General features: G+C 44.5%; 1 protein-coding gene across 1 annotated transcript in view; it reads left to right on the top strand.

The window, feature by feature from the left end:
• Positions 1-17,218, top strand: part of LOC147030219 (cyclin-dependent kinase 6-like) — a 44,106-nt gene that overhangs the window by 3,558 nt on the left and 23,330 nt on the right. Inside the window, exons 2-3 of the mRNA XM_085874054.1 lie at positions 4,644-4,886; positions 16,635-16,770. Of these exons, the coding sequence (XP_085730180.1) occupies positions 4,672-4,886; positions 16,635-16,770 (351 nt within the window). The 5' untranslated portion in view covers positions 4,644-4,671. The remainder of the gene's footprint in view (positions 1-4,643; positions 4,887-16,634; positions 16,771-17,218) is intronic.

Here is a 17,218-nt window from a genome sequence, read left to right on the forward strand (position 1 = left end):
TTCTCGGTATAATTGCATCCTCTCCTTTGGCGCACCCAGTGAGAATAGTAGCCTCAATAACACGTGGCATAAGCTTCTTAACCATCAGACTTTTGCCATTGCATAGCCGCGGCTGATCCAAATTACACAGCAGCATTATTGGGGAGCCTTTTTTTAGCTCGTCTGTGTGGCAGTAGACTTGAAGGTTCCAAGGAATTTAAAAATTCTGCAGGATAATGAACTATTTATTCTGGATCCACAACAGTGTCCATTGATTTGTAGGTATGACTATTTCCTGGAAGTGCCTGCAACAGCTGCCAGTTGATGCTGTTGACCGTAACATTTTTAGGTGCAAGTATTGCTCTCTCACATAGCTACTTGTGTGTTGGGTAATGGTGTTGCAGGTTGGGGAACACCTTTGATATTAATTATTCTGCTATCTTGACCACTCTGCTTATAGGAGCTGGGTCCATAGTGCCATTACTGTCGGAAGGAAATCTTCCCTCTCCAACTTGTAACAATTTTTTGGCAAACTGACCAGACAGCTGATCTCCAAAAAGATAGACCCTCATGTTTGTAGACAGTTTGAAGATTTTAACATTGGTCCAAAGCGATGACGATTTAAGGCAAGCACGGATTTCATCGGCTTTTGTTCCTTTTGGGATCACCGGCAGGATCTGACGGAAGTCACCTGACAACACCACTGCAAGTCCTCCCATTTGAGCTCTATTGTCACGCAAGTCTTGCAATGTCCTGCCCAGGGCCTCCAGAGCTCTCTTGTGTGCCATTGTGGATTCATCCCAGACAATCATCTGGCATCTCTTAATAACTTGTCCGGTTCCCTAATTCTTGGCAATGTTGCAAACAGGTGCATCATTTGTGGCCAAGTCCAAGAGGAGCTTGAAAGCAGAATGTGCTGTCCAGCCCCCTGGAAGGAGCATGGCAGCAATGCGTGAAGAAGCAACTGCAAGAGCTATGCCTTTATGTTGACGGACTTTGGCAAGCAATAGACTGATCAAGAATGTCTTTCCAGTTCCAGCAGGAGCGTCAAGGAAGCAAATTGCACCTTCTTGTTGCCGAACCTTGTCAAAAGTAGCAGAATAGACTGCCCTCTGGTCTGCAGTGAATTTGGGTTCATCGTCATTGACATTGTGCTGTTAATGTGTCAACATTGTATGATGTCTCTCTCAAAATTTCTGTTGGTAGATTATTGACTTCAGTGCGGTTAGGTTGAGGGAGGCCATATTTTTGAAGTTCTTGGCCATTTATATCCTTGAGCTTGTTCTCAATGTCGATGAGGGCTGCATTGTAGATTTCATCAGTGTACTCCATTTCATGCCGGGGTACATCTGTTGAGCTTGATGCTTTAAATCTTCAGCGCAGATGTCGTTGTAAGTGTGGGACATCTTTTCCGTTGCATTATTGCTGAAAAAAGCAATTGTAAGTTCAAGAATAATGGAAGAAATGTGATTTTTAAATAGAAGTGCAAGATAATCTTGTAGTTTTTATCTATTTGCATAAAGAGTGAACGTTTCACATAATTAATACGTAAGGCTAACATTAACAATTTACTAATTTACTTGATTAACAATTAACAATTTACTAAGGCTAACATTAACAATAATTGAATAAAGTATTATATCAAAGTTAAAGGAAAGATGCAAATGCTTTGCAAAGGTGAGCACTGAGTGTCTATAATTTTGGGGTGAAACAAAATATATTTCGGGGTTAATGACCGGTTTACAAAATATGTGTCTTTACACACAAACTTTCTCAAATGTATAATAGATGATAGATAGATAGATACGTATAATGTGATTATGTAGTTAGTATAAGCATAAAGCAAGCCACCGTTGATGCAAGATATATCTCTCTCATCATTTTCTGTAGATATAACACTGTGTTAACTTTCTCTTTCATCATTTATGCGAGAGAGAAGAACAATCGATTTTTATCGCCTATCTTTTTCAATGTAAAATTCGACTATTTTTTTTTTATTCAAATCAAGTTTTGGCCATGAAGACTTCACACTTGCAAACTGTAATGCACAGCAGCAGATTCCTCATGAAAAGTTGCATATGTGGACCAATTTGCAACTGGCTCGGTGCAGCCGTTTGGGAGGAGAAGATGGACATACACACACACACACACACACACACACACACACACACACACACACACACACACACACACACACACACACACACACACACACACACACACACACACACACACACACACACACACACACACGAAAAGCACATTATTTGCAGCTGGTTATTCACAAAAGCAACTCATCATTAATGTGAGTATTTATGGGCAAAAGACACAGAAGGGCAGACAATTCTAACACATATTCTTGTACAATCTTATTCACACAAATGACATATAGCCATCATTCAATCTGGAAGGAAGAAGAAGACAAGAAAACTGAGAAGAAAGAAAAGTGTGGAGTGTGGGGTAGACTCCTTTCCTCACCTCACACAGCCCAATCGGGCTATGCCGGTCAGAATGTACTTGGGGGGGTGGGGGAAAGAATGGGGAAGATGGGTGGGTGGAGTGGCGATGCAGTGCGATGTGATGCGCAGCCGCGGGCGACCCTGAGGCGTCCAGCACCAGTAGGCAAATTCTCCCCGGCGTCCCAGATATGCTAATGACGCGCCGCACCATTTCTGCCGTGCACCCGGGGCAAGCATCTTCACACGAACCAAGCTGCATGTAGGCTTTCTTGTTGCTCTCCTCCACACGATGTGCTCTTTCCTGCTCTCCTCCACACTCGTATTCCAGTCTGCTTCTCCCCGGACAAACTTTTAGCACAAGGACAAGATCTGAGCTCCTTTCTCCTCACAGGACATCGCTTTCTCCTTCTTATCTCATGCGAGCATCTTTCACATTGGTGCCCATCAGATGGAAGTGGCTCCACCATCCAGCTTGTGGAAAATCCTGTCCCTGAAGGAGCCTTCTAACGCAGCCCTCACCCCACCCCTGGCACGCTAAAGACGTGGCAGGTGCCCCCAGTTCCTCCCTGCGCATGCGCAAATGTCCTTTGTACTCTACATGCTGTTAGCATGCGAAAACCACCGTACCTTATTCCATATGGGAAGAGTGTTGTACTCCATTACGAATGCAACAAGCATTGTGCTTTGTGCCATGAACATGTGAAATTCAAGAAGGAGCAAAGACCGATGTGGTGCAGGTATTCCAATCGGCCCAAAGGATTAATGACCACAAACAGACCCAATATGCTGAATAAAATAATGCGCGGATGGAGTGGTAATGGGGAGGGATGCAGACGGACAGAGGGATGACTGACTGACTGCAGGGTTGAAGATAAGACCGATGGGGGTATTGAAAGAAAGAATGAAAGGCGCAGAGGGTTTGGAACAGACTGATGGGGTATTGAAAGAAAGATTGAAATGAGCAGAGTTTGGAACGGATTGATGGGATATTGAAAGAAAGATTGAAATGAGCAGAGTTTGGAACGGACTGATGAGGTATTGAAAGAAAGATTGAAATGAGCAGACGGTTTGGAACAGACTGATGGGGGTATTGAAAGAAAGATTGGAATGAGCAGAGAGTTTGGAACGGACTGATGAGATATTGAAAGAAAGATTGAAATGAGCAGAGTTTGGAACGGACTGATGAGGTATTGAAAGAAAGATTGAAATGAGCAGAGTTTGGAATGGACTGATGAGGTATTGAAATGAGCAGAGGGTGGGGGAACCCTTAACACTGGGGATGCACCAACTAACCTCAATGCATGCCCCCCTCCCCTCCAAGCCCTTAGACAAGGGCCAAAGGTCTACCTACACATAGACTAATGAAATAACTCATCCTCAGGTCTGCTACGTGTACATTTCCACAACCATCACATTGCAAACTTTACCATCACCACTATCTCTTTAACAAGTTGAATAATTTACTTATTGATATACATTTGACCTTCACTACCTTCATGTCAGTCACCTTGAGTTTATTTATTTATTTATTTATATACACTGGACCATTACAGCGACAGATGTACCACCTTTGATTTTTAATTTATTTATGTTTTTGCACTTTACCATTATTACTGCCGACACACCACCTGGGATTATTTGGCCGACGCCGAGCAAAGTGAGGTTGAGGCCATTTATTCCTGATCGGTGATGCATCCTGCAACCCATACCTACAGCAAACAGTCTTTTTGGAATGCCGGCTGTATTTTCCATGCAGTCATCATGTAACTTTGTTTAAAAAAATTCTCCATGTGTAGGTGCTCCTATGTTGAAAGTTTTGTGTCATTCGCCAAGTGGTTGTGGATAAAGCAAATTTTAAAAGTGATTAAAGGTGAAAAAGTGAAGGAATAAGAAAATAAGTTGAGGGGCCTTGGCCGACGTTCCACAACATAGTCCAGGATTGTTGTGGATACCTATTAACTAGCTACCTCTGCCACCAAAGGTGGATGGAGGTTATGTTTTCATCTCTGTCTGTTTGTTTGTTTGTTTGTCTCTGAGCAAGAGAACATTTCTGCCTGTTGTGATGAAAAGAGACCAGAAAAACCTGATTAATTCTTATCATTCAGTTCAGCATTATGGACACTTGAACCTTTAATCCTTGGCTTCATAAACATTTTGAGTCAAACAGGCCCTGACACTGAGTGTGATCTCTTTGAACTGTTTTAGGTGCTCACACAGTTTTACGGAGGTGACAATGGACGTGCCAAATCAGTACGAGCGTGTTGCCGAGATTGGAGTTGGTGCGTACGGCACTGTTTACAAGGCGCGAGATGTTCAGAATGGCGGACGCTTTGTTGCACTCAAGAAGGTGCGAGTGCACACCAGCGAGGATGGCATGCCTATGTCCACCATCCGAGAGGTTGCTCTACTGCGTCAGCTCGAGTCATTTGAGCACCCCAACATCGTGCGGTAACCAATGCCTTTCACACATCACGTGGAGTTTCTTGTTTTGTCGCATTTATCTGCAAGTTGTTACATTTATCTGCAAATATTATGTTTATTGCACTGAGCGTTACAGTTGTGCTTTCTTCCTTGCCCATCATTGCTGCCTTTTGGCTTCGCTAGGCCTTTGTCCATACAGCAGCTTTCGCAGCGCTGATCATGCCATGGTAAGTCTGTTTGGAGTGAGATGAACATCCATATGCATGTTTTTGAGCTATTGGTAAATTTAATCTGAATTTGAATGCTGCTTCCAGCTTTCTCACAACCTTGGTATCGCATTCTCATTTCTTTTATGAAGTCATGAGTTACTGAATGGTAACCTGCAATTAATTTTTATTCATTATTAGACAACCCGTGAACCCGTTGGTTCCCGTTGTGACAGCGGTTGATGGAAAAAAAAAATAATAATAATAAAAGACAAAATTTTAATATTAGTTAGTGGTCAAACTTTAACTTGAAGAAAATTTGAGCATTTACCTCAGGAGTCATCGTTCGGCCAACCGGTTTCTCGAGGTATATCAACACATTCTCCATGATTTGTCCTTGCGCTTTATGGATCATCATACCAAGACTTGACTGAATCGGGAATTGATTTTTCAATATTTTTTTTCGTTGCCCGATTTGAACCAAACTTGATACTGCACATCACAGGCAAATTGTGAGTAAGGCGGCCCTAAAATTTATGTGCTATCGTGTACTGTTTTAGCTGTATTTCGGGAACATACATACACACATATATATATATATATATAGATATGTATATATACATAAGATGAGAGTTTTAGTAATATATAGATGGGCTATGGATATCGCTGGCAAAGCAGGCATTTCTCACCCATCCCGAGTTGCCCTTAAGAAGGTAGTGGTGTACCTTCTTAAATTGCTCTCATCGTTATTGTGTCGGTACGACAACAATGTTATTTGATAAGTAGTTCCAGGATTTTGACCCAGAGACTATGAAGGATTATCAATTTTTGTCCAAGTCATGATAGTGTGTGACTTTGTCGGAGATGGTGTTCCTATAAATTTGCTGCCCTTGTTTTTTCGAGTGGTATAGGTCTCACATTTGGGAAATGCTGCCGAATATATATATATGTATATATATATATGTGTGTATATGTGTATATATATGTGTATATATGTGTATATATATATGTATATATATATATATATATATATATATATATATATATATATATATATGTATATATGTATATATGTATGTATATATATATATATATATATATATATATATATATATATATATATATATATATATATATATATATATATATATATATATATATATATATATATATATATATATATATTGTGACGTCCACGGGACTTGAACAGTCCCGCCAACGTAGAATGAGCTGAAACGATGGAGGCGGTTTATTTATTTATAACCCAAACATGGTGGTTCTAATCGCTCTACCGCAAACGGGATGAGGAAGGTGGCACGAGTCACTTTTCACTGAGTTGATGATGTTTATTCGTTTTTACTATTAACCAGAAATAACAAGACTCGGCAAGAAGAGGGATCCGGGGCGATTCGACGGGATGGTGTGGGATCGGGCGTGGGGAAAAACACAGACAATTCCAATGAATATAGAGATCTCAAACCTTCTAAGGCGCCAAGCGCACACACACGCACGCACGCATGCACACACACACACACACACACACACACACACACACACACACACACACACACACACACACACACACACACACACACACTGTAGCTATATCTGGTGGTCAGGCCGGACCGTGGTGTGGACGCAACCGTCCCTGGATCGGCGCTGGACGAGCTGGCCTTGCTCTCGTCAGGGGGGGGGGGCAGGAGAAACCGTGGTGCTGTCGACCTCCTAGTCTTGGCCCAAGTCCGCTCACAGCCGCCAGGGAACTAGTTCTGGCGTCAAGTTGCGAGCAGGAGAGGGAGGCAGGTCCGCCCGCCGTTCGACCCCGTACTCCGAGTCAGCAGAACCCCAGAGCCAACCAAGGTGAGGCACGAGGCTCAGCAAGGCTCCAAGACACGATGAAGAACACGATCGAACCAGCACAACAACAAGGACGCTCTCCGCGCAGCAGCCTCTACACCAAAAAAACACGATCTTTTTGGTTGGGATCTTCCTCCTCTTCCCCCTCGACCCCGAACAGAACCCCTCCATCCTGTCCTCGTCACCCCCAACCGAGCCGTCCATTGGCCCACCGCCGTCGCCCCCCGCCAATCGCGATCACGGGGCGGAGCCATCCGCCGCACCGTCCTGCCACGTCACGGCCAGTCTCCAGAGAATACCAAAAGGGGTCCACGCAGACACACCCACCCCATCCCGTGTCCCCATCCAACCACGTGACAATTATCATTTCCCCCCCTGAAGAAACGAACATCTACTAGACAACCCATCACCACCGAACCGCCACCTACTACATCGAGATCCTGGCAAACTCGAACAGCATGGCACACCCAATCAAACATCTCAACCACCCCTTGAATGCATACCCCCCCCCCCCAAAACGCAACTATATATATATATATATATACCTTGCTGAGGTGTTGCGATTCATCCTGTAAATAGGTACACCAGTAGTTGGTGGGGTTGCGGGGGATATTATGTTTCTCGTCGGTAAAGTGCCAATCAAGCGGACTGGTTTATCTTGGATGGTATCAATAGTCTTGTGTTGTTTCGGTTGCACCCATCTAGGTGAGTGGAGAGTATTCCATCAGTCCTACTTGTGGCCTTGTAGATAATGGAGAGGTTCTGAGGGATTAGGAAGTGAGCCACTCAGCACAATGTCCAGTCAGTCTATGGCCTGCCTTAGTAGCCATATCATTTGTGTGGCTATTCCAGTTAAGTTTTTCTGTCAATAATAACCCCCAGGATAGTAATAGTAGGGGGGGGGGCTCACCCATGTGAGTGCCATTAAATATCATGGGGGAACTGAATAGGCTCACTTGTTGGTGATTGTCATTGCCCTGACATTTGTGTGGCACAAATGTTACTTGAATCTTATCAGCCCAAGCCTGAATATTGTCCAGGTGTTCTTGCATGTAAGCATGGACTGCTCTATTATCCAAGGTATTATGAATGGACCTATATGCTGTGCAATCATCAGTGAACAGCCCCACATCTGATCTTGAGAAGGAGAAAAGGCCATTGCAAAGCAGCTGAAGATCGTTGGGTGTAGCCTGCCCCCCCAACCCCCTTAGGAATTCCTGCAGTTCTGCATTTGTGGTGAGATGATTGGGGCCTCCAATAAAAATTATCTGCCTCTCGACCCCAATTGATCATCAGTAAGTAGGTAGTTGGTGAGTAAGTGCCGTTTTTGATCGCGCTGTTAATGACTCCTTCCATCGTAGTACTGCACTGATAATTTGGAGTCGACCAATCGGGCAATACTTGGCCAACTTGGGTTTGTCTCTTTTTTTTTTTTTTTGCATATAGATCTACCTGGCAATGTTACACTGTCAGATTTGTGCTTGTATTGGAACAACTTCACTATGGGTGCAGCAAGTTCTGAAGCGCCTGTCTTCAGCATGACAGTGGGGATGTTGTCAGGGACTATAGCCTTTGCTGTATCCAGTAATACTCAGCGTTTTCTTGATATCATGTGGAGTGATAACCTGTACTCAAAACCTATCGACACAAACTCGACCCAACTCAGGATCCGTTCTGCCCGTGTTGTCGCCTTGAACTTCACACTGTATATCACTAAATTATAATTTGCTCTCAACTCGCACAACACAGGCAACTATTTAACATTTCTTCTTTACTCGATCTCTGGGGGAATACAGTTGGAGTAGCCAGCTTCCTTGGAGCCGTGGGCTCCATTGAGGATGTCTGGGGATGATTATGATGATGATGATGATGATTATGAGATGTCTCCCGCAATCGATGTTTACGGTGCTGAAACTACGTTCTCCTTAAGATTTTGTAACCTTTATGGTGGGCAGGGGAGTATAGTCAGCTTATGATATATAATTCAGGTATAAACTCCCGTATGTCACACAGTTTTGGACTTTTGAGCATGGAATACAGATACAGATGCATGGATCGGGATAATTGTCTTGTGTACGGCCTAAGTGAGAGACAGGCCTTCTTCATTTTCGATTAGAGAGGTTAAGGATGTCTGGTTATGTATCTCATGTTGAACCAGGAGGGAGGGGTAAGAGGAGGTACTCCTGGCATCCTCCATCAATGATATGACACACCCTTCCTCTTGCCTCGTCTCACACTGGGGGAGGAAGAGGAAGCACTGATCCTCTGACATATCACCAGAGATGGACAGATCCTCCAATCAGACCGTCACTGAGTGGCAGCGAACAATATTGGCAGAACAGAAAATCTCATTGCACGACCATAAACCCTTCCCAGTCCATACTCCACTTGTGTCCCATGAATGCTCTGTTGCACCACAGAAAAGAATCCCTAACCCCCACTACATGTTGTATGGCCCATTGCTACACGTCCCACATCCCCCCTCCCCGCTGCGCTTATGCCTGGTGTTGGCTTAATGGTTAGGGTGGTGGGCTTTGGATACTTGGGTCCTCTGTTCGAATACCGATCAGCTGTTTAATTAATACCAGGTGGGGTTAACTCGACCTGTCATCCTTCCAAGGTCGGCAAAATGAGTGTCAGCATGCTGCTATCCTGTGTCGGAGTGGCGACCCGTCCAGGATTGTGCCCAATAGCTAAGGAGACTGCTTAAGCAGCACCAACGCTCTGCACAGAGTATGGTCCCAATCTCCTCTCCTCCTCCCGCTGTGCTTACCACGCCCCTCCCACTGCTATGCGTTGCGTCACACTCGCTCCTCTCTCTGCCTCTCCAACCCCCCCCCCTCCCCCTCCCCCACCACTGAACATCATTGCATCCATTTCATAATTGCTTCTGATGTCATTTCTTCTGTTCTCAAGCATTGGTTTGGATTCATTCTGATCACTCAAATCTAGACATGTTCCTCTCTAAGCACTGTTTGGAGACCATGCATCTCACATAAGAGTTTAGGATCGTCTCCCTGCACATATCTGTTGCATTCAACACAGTCTTGTTATCCTGCTTTGCTTGCCAAACTCTCTGCCTGTGGCATAGAAGGCTGCCTTATTTTCTGGATTTCTTACTTCCTCCACTGTTGCAGTCAATGTGTTGCTAACAATGGAACCCTCTCTTCTCCTCCCAATGGGGGCTTGAGTTTCCAAGGCAGTGCTTTTGGGCCAGTCTGGCTTCTCGTCGATATATTAAATGATATACCACAATGCTCTGGAAAAGTCTTTTCCTTTTTGCAAACGACTCCTTATTGTGTCATATTCTCCCAACAATGGAAGAAGATCCTCATTGCCAAACATGAAATCAGAGCCATCTCCCTAGACATATTGTGTGCCTTCAATATGGTCTGGCACCCTGCCCTGCTCACCAAACCCTCTTCCTTTGGTATCCAAGGACATCTCCACTCATGACTCACAGACTTCCTCTCCCGTCGCAGCCGACGTGTGGCCCTAAATGGAGTTCTCTCATCCCCTCTTCCTGTCCAGGCTGGAATTCCTCAAGGTAGCGTTCTGGGCCCTGTTCTTTTTCTGGTTTTCATCAATGATCTCTCTGACTCTCTGGAAAATCCTCTTTATCTCTTTGCTGATGACTCCACCCTCTGCCATACCATCTGTCATCCCTCAGGTTGGCATGCAGCAGCTTCTTCACTCTCTGCATATCTGGATAAAATCACAAGCTGGTCCAACACGTGGAACATGTCTTTCAACCCTAACAAATCTCACTCTCACTATGTCTCTCCGAAAGGACCGTTTGGAACCCCCCCCACCCGCCCCCCATCTAATTTCTCAACAATCCCATGGAAGAAGTCCTTTCGTTCAAGCTTCTGGGTCTCACTATTTGCCATGATCTTTCTTGGGAAAGCCACATTTCCAAGCTGGCCTCCAAAACCAGTCGCCGACTGAATGTTCCGACTCTGCTCCAAAGCCAGTCGTGCAAAGTCTTTCCTTGGCACACCTGAGCTCCTAACCACATACAAAGCTTTCGTCCGCAGCCTGATGGAGTACTGCTCTCCCCTCACCTTTCTTGGCTTCACATTGTGGAAACCAAGCCATTTAGGATCATTGGTATCTCTCCTGGATTCTGTGGAATCAAAAGCTCTCAAAATTATTTGAATCTCCCATGATGAGGACGAATCCCAAGGTTTGCTGCTCTCAAATCGCAGGTAGGTCAGTGGGCTCTCTGTTTTCTACTGTCTTTCCAGATATTGCTCCCTCTGCTCTCTCAGTCCTCCGATACTCGCTCCAAGATGCACACCTTCTTCCAATCACCCCTTCTGGTTTAACCTCCAAAATCCAGATTGACTGCACGCCTCACCTTCTTTCCTTGCTTTCCAATCTATGGAGCCACTTCTGTAGACTGTATTATCTCACTCTTTTCTTTAGGGCTTCAGGCAAGCAGTGCACTGCCATCTCTTGTCATCCTAAATTCTCTCCCGTGACTTTATTGCTCCAGTTAACCTTCCTTGGCTCAACCATCTCACTTTTTAGTTTCGGTGCTTCCTCCCCTCCTCCTTCTCCTCTTAGCCTGGTTTTTCATTCCCTTGATGTTTGTCTCACTGTCAGATCCACCTTTCTCTTTCATAAGACTTGCTCCTGTAAAGAAAGAAGAAGAAAAAAACACTGACTGAGCAGTGGCCTTTGTTTCTTTACTGCCTTTCCTCCACTCTCGGTCTGTCTGCTCTGCAGCCCTCTGTCTCTCCCCAGGTCTTCCAGGATACACTCGCTCCTCAAGTAACCCCCTCCTGGTGAAACTATCAAAATCCAGGCTGATTGCACACCCTTTTGTTCCTCACTTCTCCAATCTATGGAACTGCATTCATGGTTCAATTTCACTCTTCCTTCCAGAGCTTCAAATATGCAGTGCCTCCACCATCTTCTTTCACCCCCCCATCCCTACCAGCAATATTCTGTGCACTTATTAAACCTACCTATTGTTGTGTCAATGGATCAACGAACATCGAGCTCGTGGCGGCTGGTTAAAATCCTGTGGTGAACCGAACGTTCCGATTTAATGGCGAACAACGCGCACGCGGGTCGTGAGGAGAGACACGAGAACCTTAGTTCTGCAAAACAATGGCTTTATTCCCGAATCACAAGCAAGGGACGATTGACTGGCAGAGGGATATGACGGTGGGTTGTGATGAGGAAGAAAGGGGGACACGCAGTTGTTCATAAATAATTATGTACAATGCGAATAAAAATAAATCTAAGGTGCCTCACTCCTGATTCGATCTCAGACGAGAAATGGACCAAACTGGGGGACTCAGCTCTGATGGTAGCGGGGACATCAAAGGATCGGTGCGGAGCAGCCATGAGCAAGTGATCAAGATGGACGAGAGGAGCAAGATGATGAGGAGGCATGATGAGGTGATGGACAGGTTGTTGAGATGCAGGCATACAGGCAGGTCGATGGACAGGTTCTGCGCAAAGGCAGGCACACAGGACGACCTCATCTCCTCATACTTGATTCTCCTCACAAGCCTCGTTCTCCTCAGGCTCTTTCTCTTCCGTCTTCTTTTATCCCCAGACTCTCTCCATCGTGTTCGCCTCAAACTCACACTAACCTTACTCGCGCACCCTACCACCCGATTGGGCTCCTCTCTCTTTTCCTCAGGCAACACTCCACCCTTGGAAGGCGTCTATAGCTCCACCTCTCTCTCTCTCTTGCAATGTCTCCCAGCACCCCCGCTCGAGGTTTACATCAGGGTTTATACACACAATTCTTTTACCATAATCCCTAGCTAATTATTACCACGTTCCACCCCCTGTAATACAAACAAGACATTCCTTAAGCTGACGAGTCCCTACTTATTACATCAAGATGGGCTCACTACTCGTACACAGTCCATGCTACTCTGTACATTCCTATCTGTTCTATTGTAATATCTAACACCGCCCCCCCCCCCCCCACAAACATAACAATATCAAACCCAACCTTCTTACTCGTAGGTTCCATGCTATTTCCTTCTCTCTCTTTCCTTCTCTCTCTTTCCTTCTCTCTCTTTCCTTCTCTCTCTTTCCTTCTCTCTCTTTCCTTCTCTCTCTTTTCTTCTCTCTCTTTCCTTCTCTCTCTTTCCTTCTCTCTCTTTCCTTCTCTCTCTTTCCTTCTCTCTCTTTCCTCTTCTCTCTTTCCTTCTCTCTCTTTCCTTCTCTCTCTTTCCTTCTCTCTCTTTCCTTCTCTCTCTTTCCTTCTCTCTCTTTCCTTCTCTCTCTTTCCTTCTCTCTCTTTCCTTCTCTCTCTTTCCTTCTCTCTCTTTCCTTCTCTCTCTTTCCTTCTCTCTCTTTCCTTCTCCTGCGAGTTCATGCCCAATACTTCTCGTCTCAAATGGTTGCCCTTCAGTCAGTTCCTTTTTTGCCTCTGTCTCATTACTCTTTCATGAGCCTCAATTTTGTACAATTAAAAACTCTCCAGTTATTTTGGCTTGTTTGTTTATTTGGAGGAAGGAATACTGACTTTCTCCACTCTCATAGCCAATGTGTGGCTCTCAACAGAATCCTTTTTTTCTCCTCTCCCTGTCAAGGCTGGAGTGCCCCAAGGCAGTGTTCTCGGCCCTATCCTACTCCTAATCTTCATCACTGATCTCTCTGACTCTGGGAAATCCTCTTTATTTCTTTGCTGATTACTCGACCATCTGCCATGCTAACCCTAACAACCCTCATGCTTCTTACAGACAACAAGCAGCCACGTCCCTCTCTTCAGACATTGAAAAAAAATCACAAACTGGTCAAAAACTTTGAATATGTCTTTTAACCCTGAGAACTCTCTCTGTCTCTCTGTCTCTCTGTCTCACCGAAAACCCTCCCATCTAAGTTTTCAACACCCCTCTCAAAAAAGTTCATTCACTCAAACTCTTGGGTCTCACTCTCAGCCGTGATCTTTTTTGGGCAAACCACATTTCAAAGTTGGCCTCCAAAGCCAGACGCTGACAAGGCATCTTCTAGCATGCAAAGTCCTTTCTTGGCACACCTGAACTCTTATCTACCTACAAGGCTTTCATCCGCAGCTTGATGGAATACTGATCTCCCCTTTGGGCTGACGCCCCTGCCTCACACCTTGCTCAGCTTGATGCCGTGGAAACCAAGGCCTTTAAGATTATTGGAATCTTTTGTGATGAAGCTAAGTCTATGGGCCTGTCACTTCGCCTTTGCTGACAGGTCGGTGGTCTCTTTGTCTTCTTCCGCCTCCTTTCTGGTCTTGCATCCTCTTCTTTTCATGCTTTGTCCCCTCCCCAGGTATCTGCAGGATGCAATGTGGTCCACCAGCAACCCCCTCCTCGTGAAACTGCCAAAATCCAGAACCACTGCTCACCTCCACTCATTCGTTCCTCTTTTTCCCCACCTGTGGAACCAACTACCACACTCTTCAATCTCATTCTTCCCTCCAGGTTTTCACGAGCACTGTAAACAACCATCTCAAATCATCCCCTATCGAAAACCATGATCTTTTCTACACCCGTTAAACCACCCATACCACTTCTAAAATTTTGCTTCTGTCGCCATCTTGTTCAGTTTTCCAAATTGGAATCTCGAGACATGCTCCTCCCAATGCATTCTCCCTTACCCCTCAGTTCATTACCCATATCCCTTGGTGTCCGTCTCCGTTTATTTTCTCCCTCGGCCCTGCTGTTGGCGTTTCCCCTTCTTCTGCTGTTCCTTTTGTTATGTTGTGTTCGAGCTCTTCCACGAGTCTTGACTATGTGTACAAAAAAAATATGTTTCCTTTACTTGAGTTTGTCCCCTTGTTAGTTTAATTATTCCCTTCATTAGTTTAGTTATTTCCCTTCCATTTTGATTATTTACCATCATGTATCCCTTGGTAGCAATAAGCATGCTATGTGTGTGTGATCCCACACACATGGAGTACATTTCACCTTTTTTAAGTGTCAATGTGTGATTTGCACCTACTTTTAATGTAAGCTTCAGCAGTTCCACTGCTGTACATCAGATGTAGTTTGTTTTGTTGAAATTTCTAAACAGCTGTGATGAGAGCTGTCCCCAACAAGTTAATTTCTGCCCCGCCAACACTGCTCTCAGCCATTTGGAGGCTTCCACGCAGTGTAGCTAGTAAATGTTTGATTATCACATAAATGTGCAAAAATGAACTCATTTCTCAATTTTTGAGCTTGTACCCAAGTCACCAATTGGTATGGTATCTACTATAAATGGATGAGGTGTGTGTGTGTGTGTGTGTGTGTGTGTGTGTGTGTGTGTGTGTGTGTGTGTGTGTGTGTGGCTGTGTGTGTGTGTCTGTGTCTGTGTCTGTGTGTGTGTGTGTGTGTATGTGTGTGTGTGTGTGTGTGTGTGTGTGTGTGTGTGTGTGTGTGCGCGCGTGTGTGTGTGTGTGTCATACATTTTGTCTCTTGATTATGTACGTCCATTTTTATCAATTACGCACTATTGAAATGTAACTTTTGACCTTTTCGACTGCTGAGTCCCCTTCAAACTTTGAAGACTTTATAAGACCCCTCGAGACCTTGATTCTGAGGACCCAAAATCTCCCAAAGTCCTCAAGGACCCATAAGACTGTAGATCCTGTAGCCCCCTTAAGACTCAATTATACTACAAAAAAAATCCATTAGAATTCCCATGTTTTATATGCATGCCATGTTGAGGTATATAAAGCAGCTTAATATGTCCTTCTAATTACAAAATGTATAATAACATTGCAACAAAGCACATTAATTAACAGCAATAACATTTTTTTTTTAAATAATAAGAATAGTAGTATCATATGACATTAATAATTATAACCAACATATATTCCCCATGCTGGCCCCAAGCACATCTGGCCTTGGTGAATGGCAAGCTAATGCTGAAGCGGTACAGCAGGTGGGTTTGCAGCAAGGCTGTGAAGACCAATTAAAATTTGGTCCATTGGACCAACGGGACCAACAGGAGTTGGCCAAAATCGGAGGTGACCCGAAGGCTCCTCTTTCACTGGCTTCTGCCACTTGGGTAGTAGTGGTGGAGGGGGATTCCACTGTTATTCCCAGATCAACTGTTGTTGAGCTCCACTCCCAGCAAGCTGGTACTCATTTTTGTCGACCTCAAAAGGATGACAAACCGAGTCAATCCATCTGGTTTTATTTTGGCAGGGCTGGTGTTTGAACTCGGGATCCCAAACCAATCACCTTAATATAACCATTACGTCATCGCCGGATTTCACTAGTTGGTTGGAGACATAAATCTATCACAGAAAACCATAAGGAGGTAAGTGGGAAGAAAATTGCCTTTCTTCAGATGGTAGAAGAGCTTGGGTAAAGTGCTGTCACCTGAGCCAAACCAATTTATTTGGAAAATCCTGATGCTTCGAGTGCTACTCGTCGCAAAGCTGTGCTGTGCCTCGTCAGTTATTTTGAATCGAATAAATATAATGATAGAAGTGTGAAAACTATGTTGCTGGAGATCCCACAGCCTAATATGAGTATCCTTGTTTTAAGAAACACCCCTTTGCTTTTTGTATTTGCAAAAATCGAGATCCCTTGAGGAACAACGTTAATAATCGAGTACATCGATAAACAAATAAAGGTAAACGCACCAATGATGGTGAGTGTCATGCACATGAGGCTTCCTGTACGACTGACACGATGGAAATTGAAATCGATATCAAAACGAGCTGAAGGCATTTTAATTGAATTGCGAATTTTATTTGTGTCTTTGTGCTCAGGCTGTTCGATGTGTATACCACCGCATGTACAGACAGAGAGACACGCCTCACGTTGGTGTTTGAATTCATCGATCAGGACCTCTCCATGTTCCTGGAGAAGGTCCCACCGCCCGGCCTACCGGAGAGTCGTATAAGGGTACCTGCCTTCACCTCTGCACTCGTATATATTTGAACTAAGAACCATTCCATGCAAGTTTCGCTTCCAAAGTTTTTATTGAATTCCTTGTTGTACTCTTCTGTTTTGTTAACTGTCTGTTTTGAGAGATAACCTTCAACCTAATGTTCTGAGATGTCCATTATAATCAGGACTTTAGATTCCACTGCCTCCAGGAGTGTCAGAGAGTTTGCCTCACAGCAAGGTCCTGGAGAGTGAAGCTGCGCTCCATGTATCCACGGAGTTGTCATTGTGCATTTATGAATCGTGTGGAGTCGGGTAGTCCTCACTTTTAAAGTTAAGATTTGCATCACTCACCCCCTCTTTTTGTTCCAGTGTACAATAATATACAGTCATGCGCCACTTAACGACGGGGTTATGTTCTGAGAAACGCGTCGTTAAGCGACGTCGTCGTTGTGCGAACATCATT

Source organism: Eptatretus burgeri, chromosome 3 (genome assembly GCF_056783735.1).
Source record: "Eptatretus burgeri isolate ZD-2024b chromosome 3, Ebu_testis_v1, whole genome shotgun sequence".
Classification (NCBI taxonomy): Eukaryota; Metazoa; Chordata; class Myxini; order Myxiniformes; family Myxinidae; genus Eptatretus; species Eptatretus burgeri.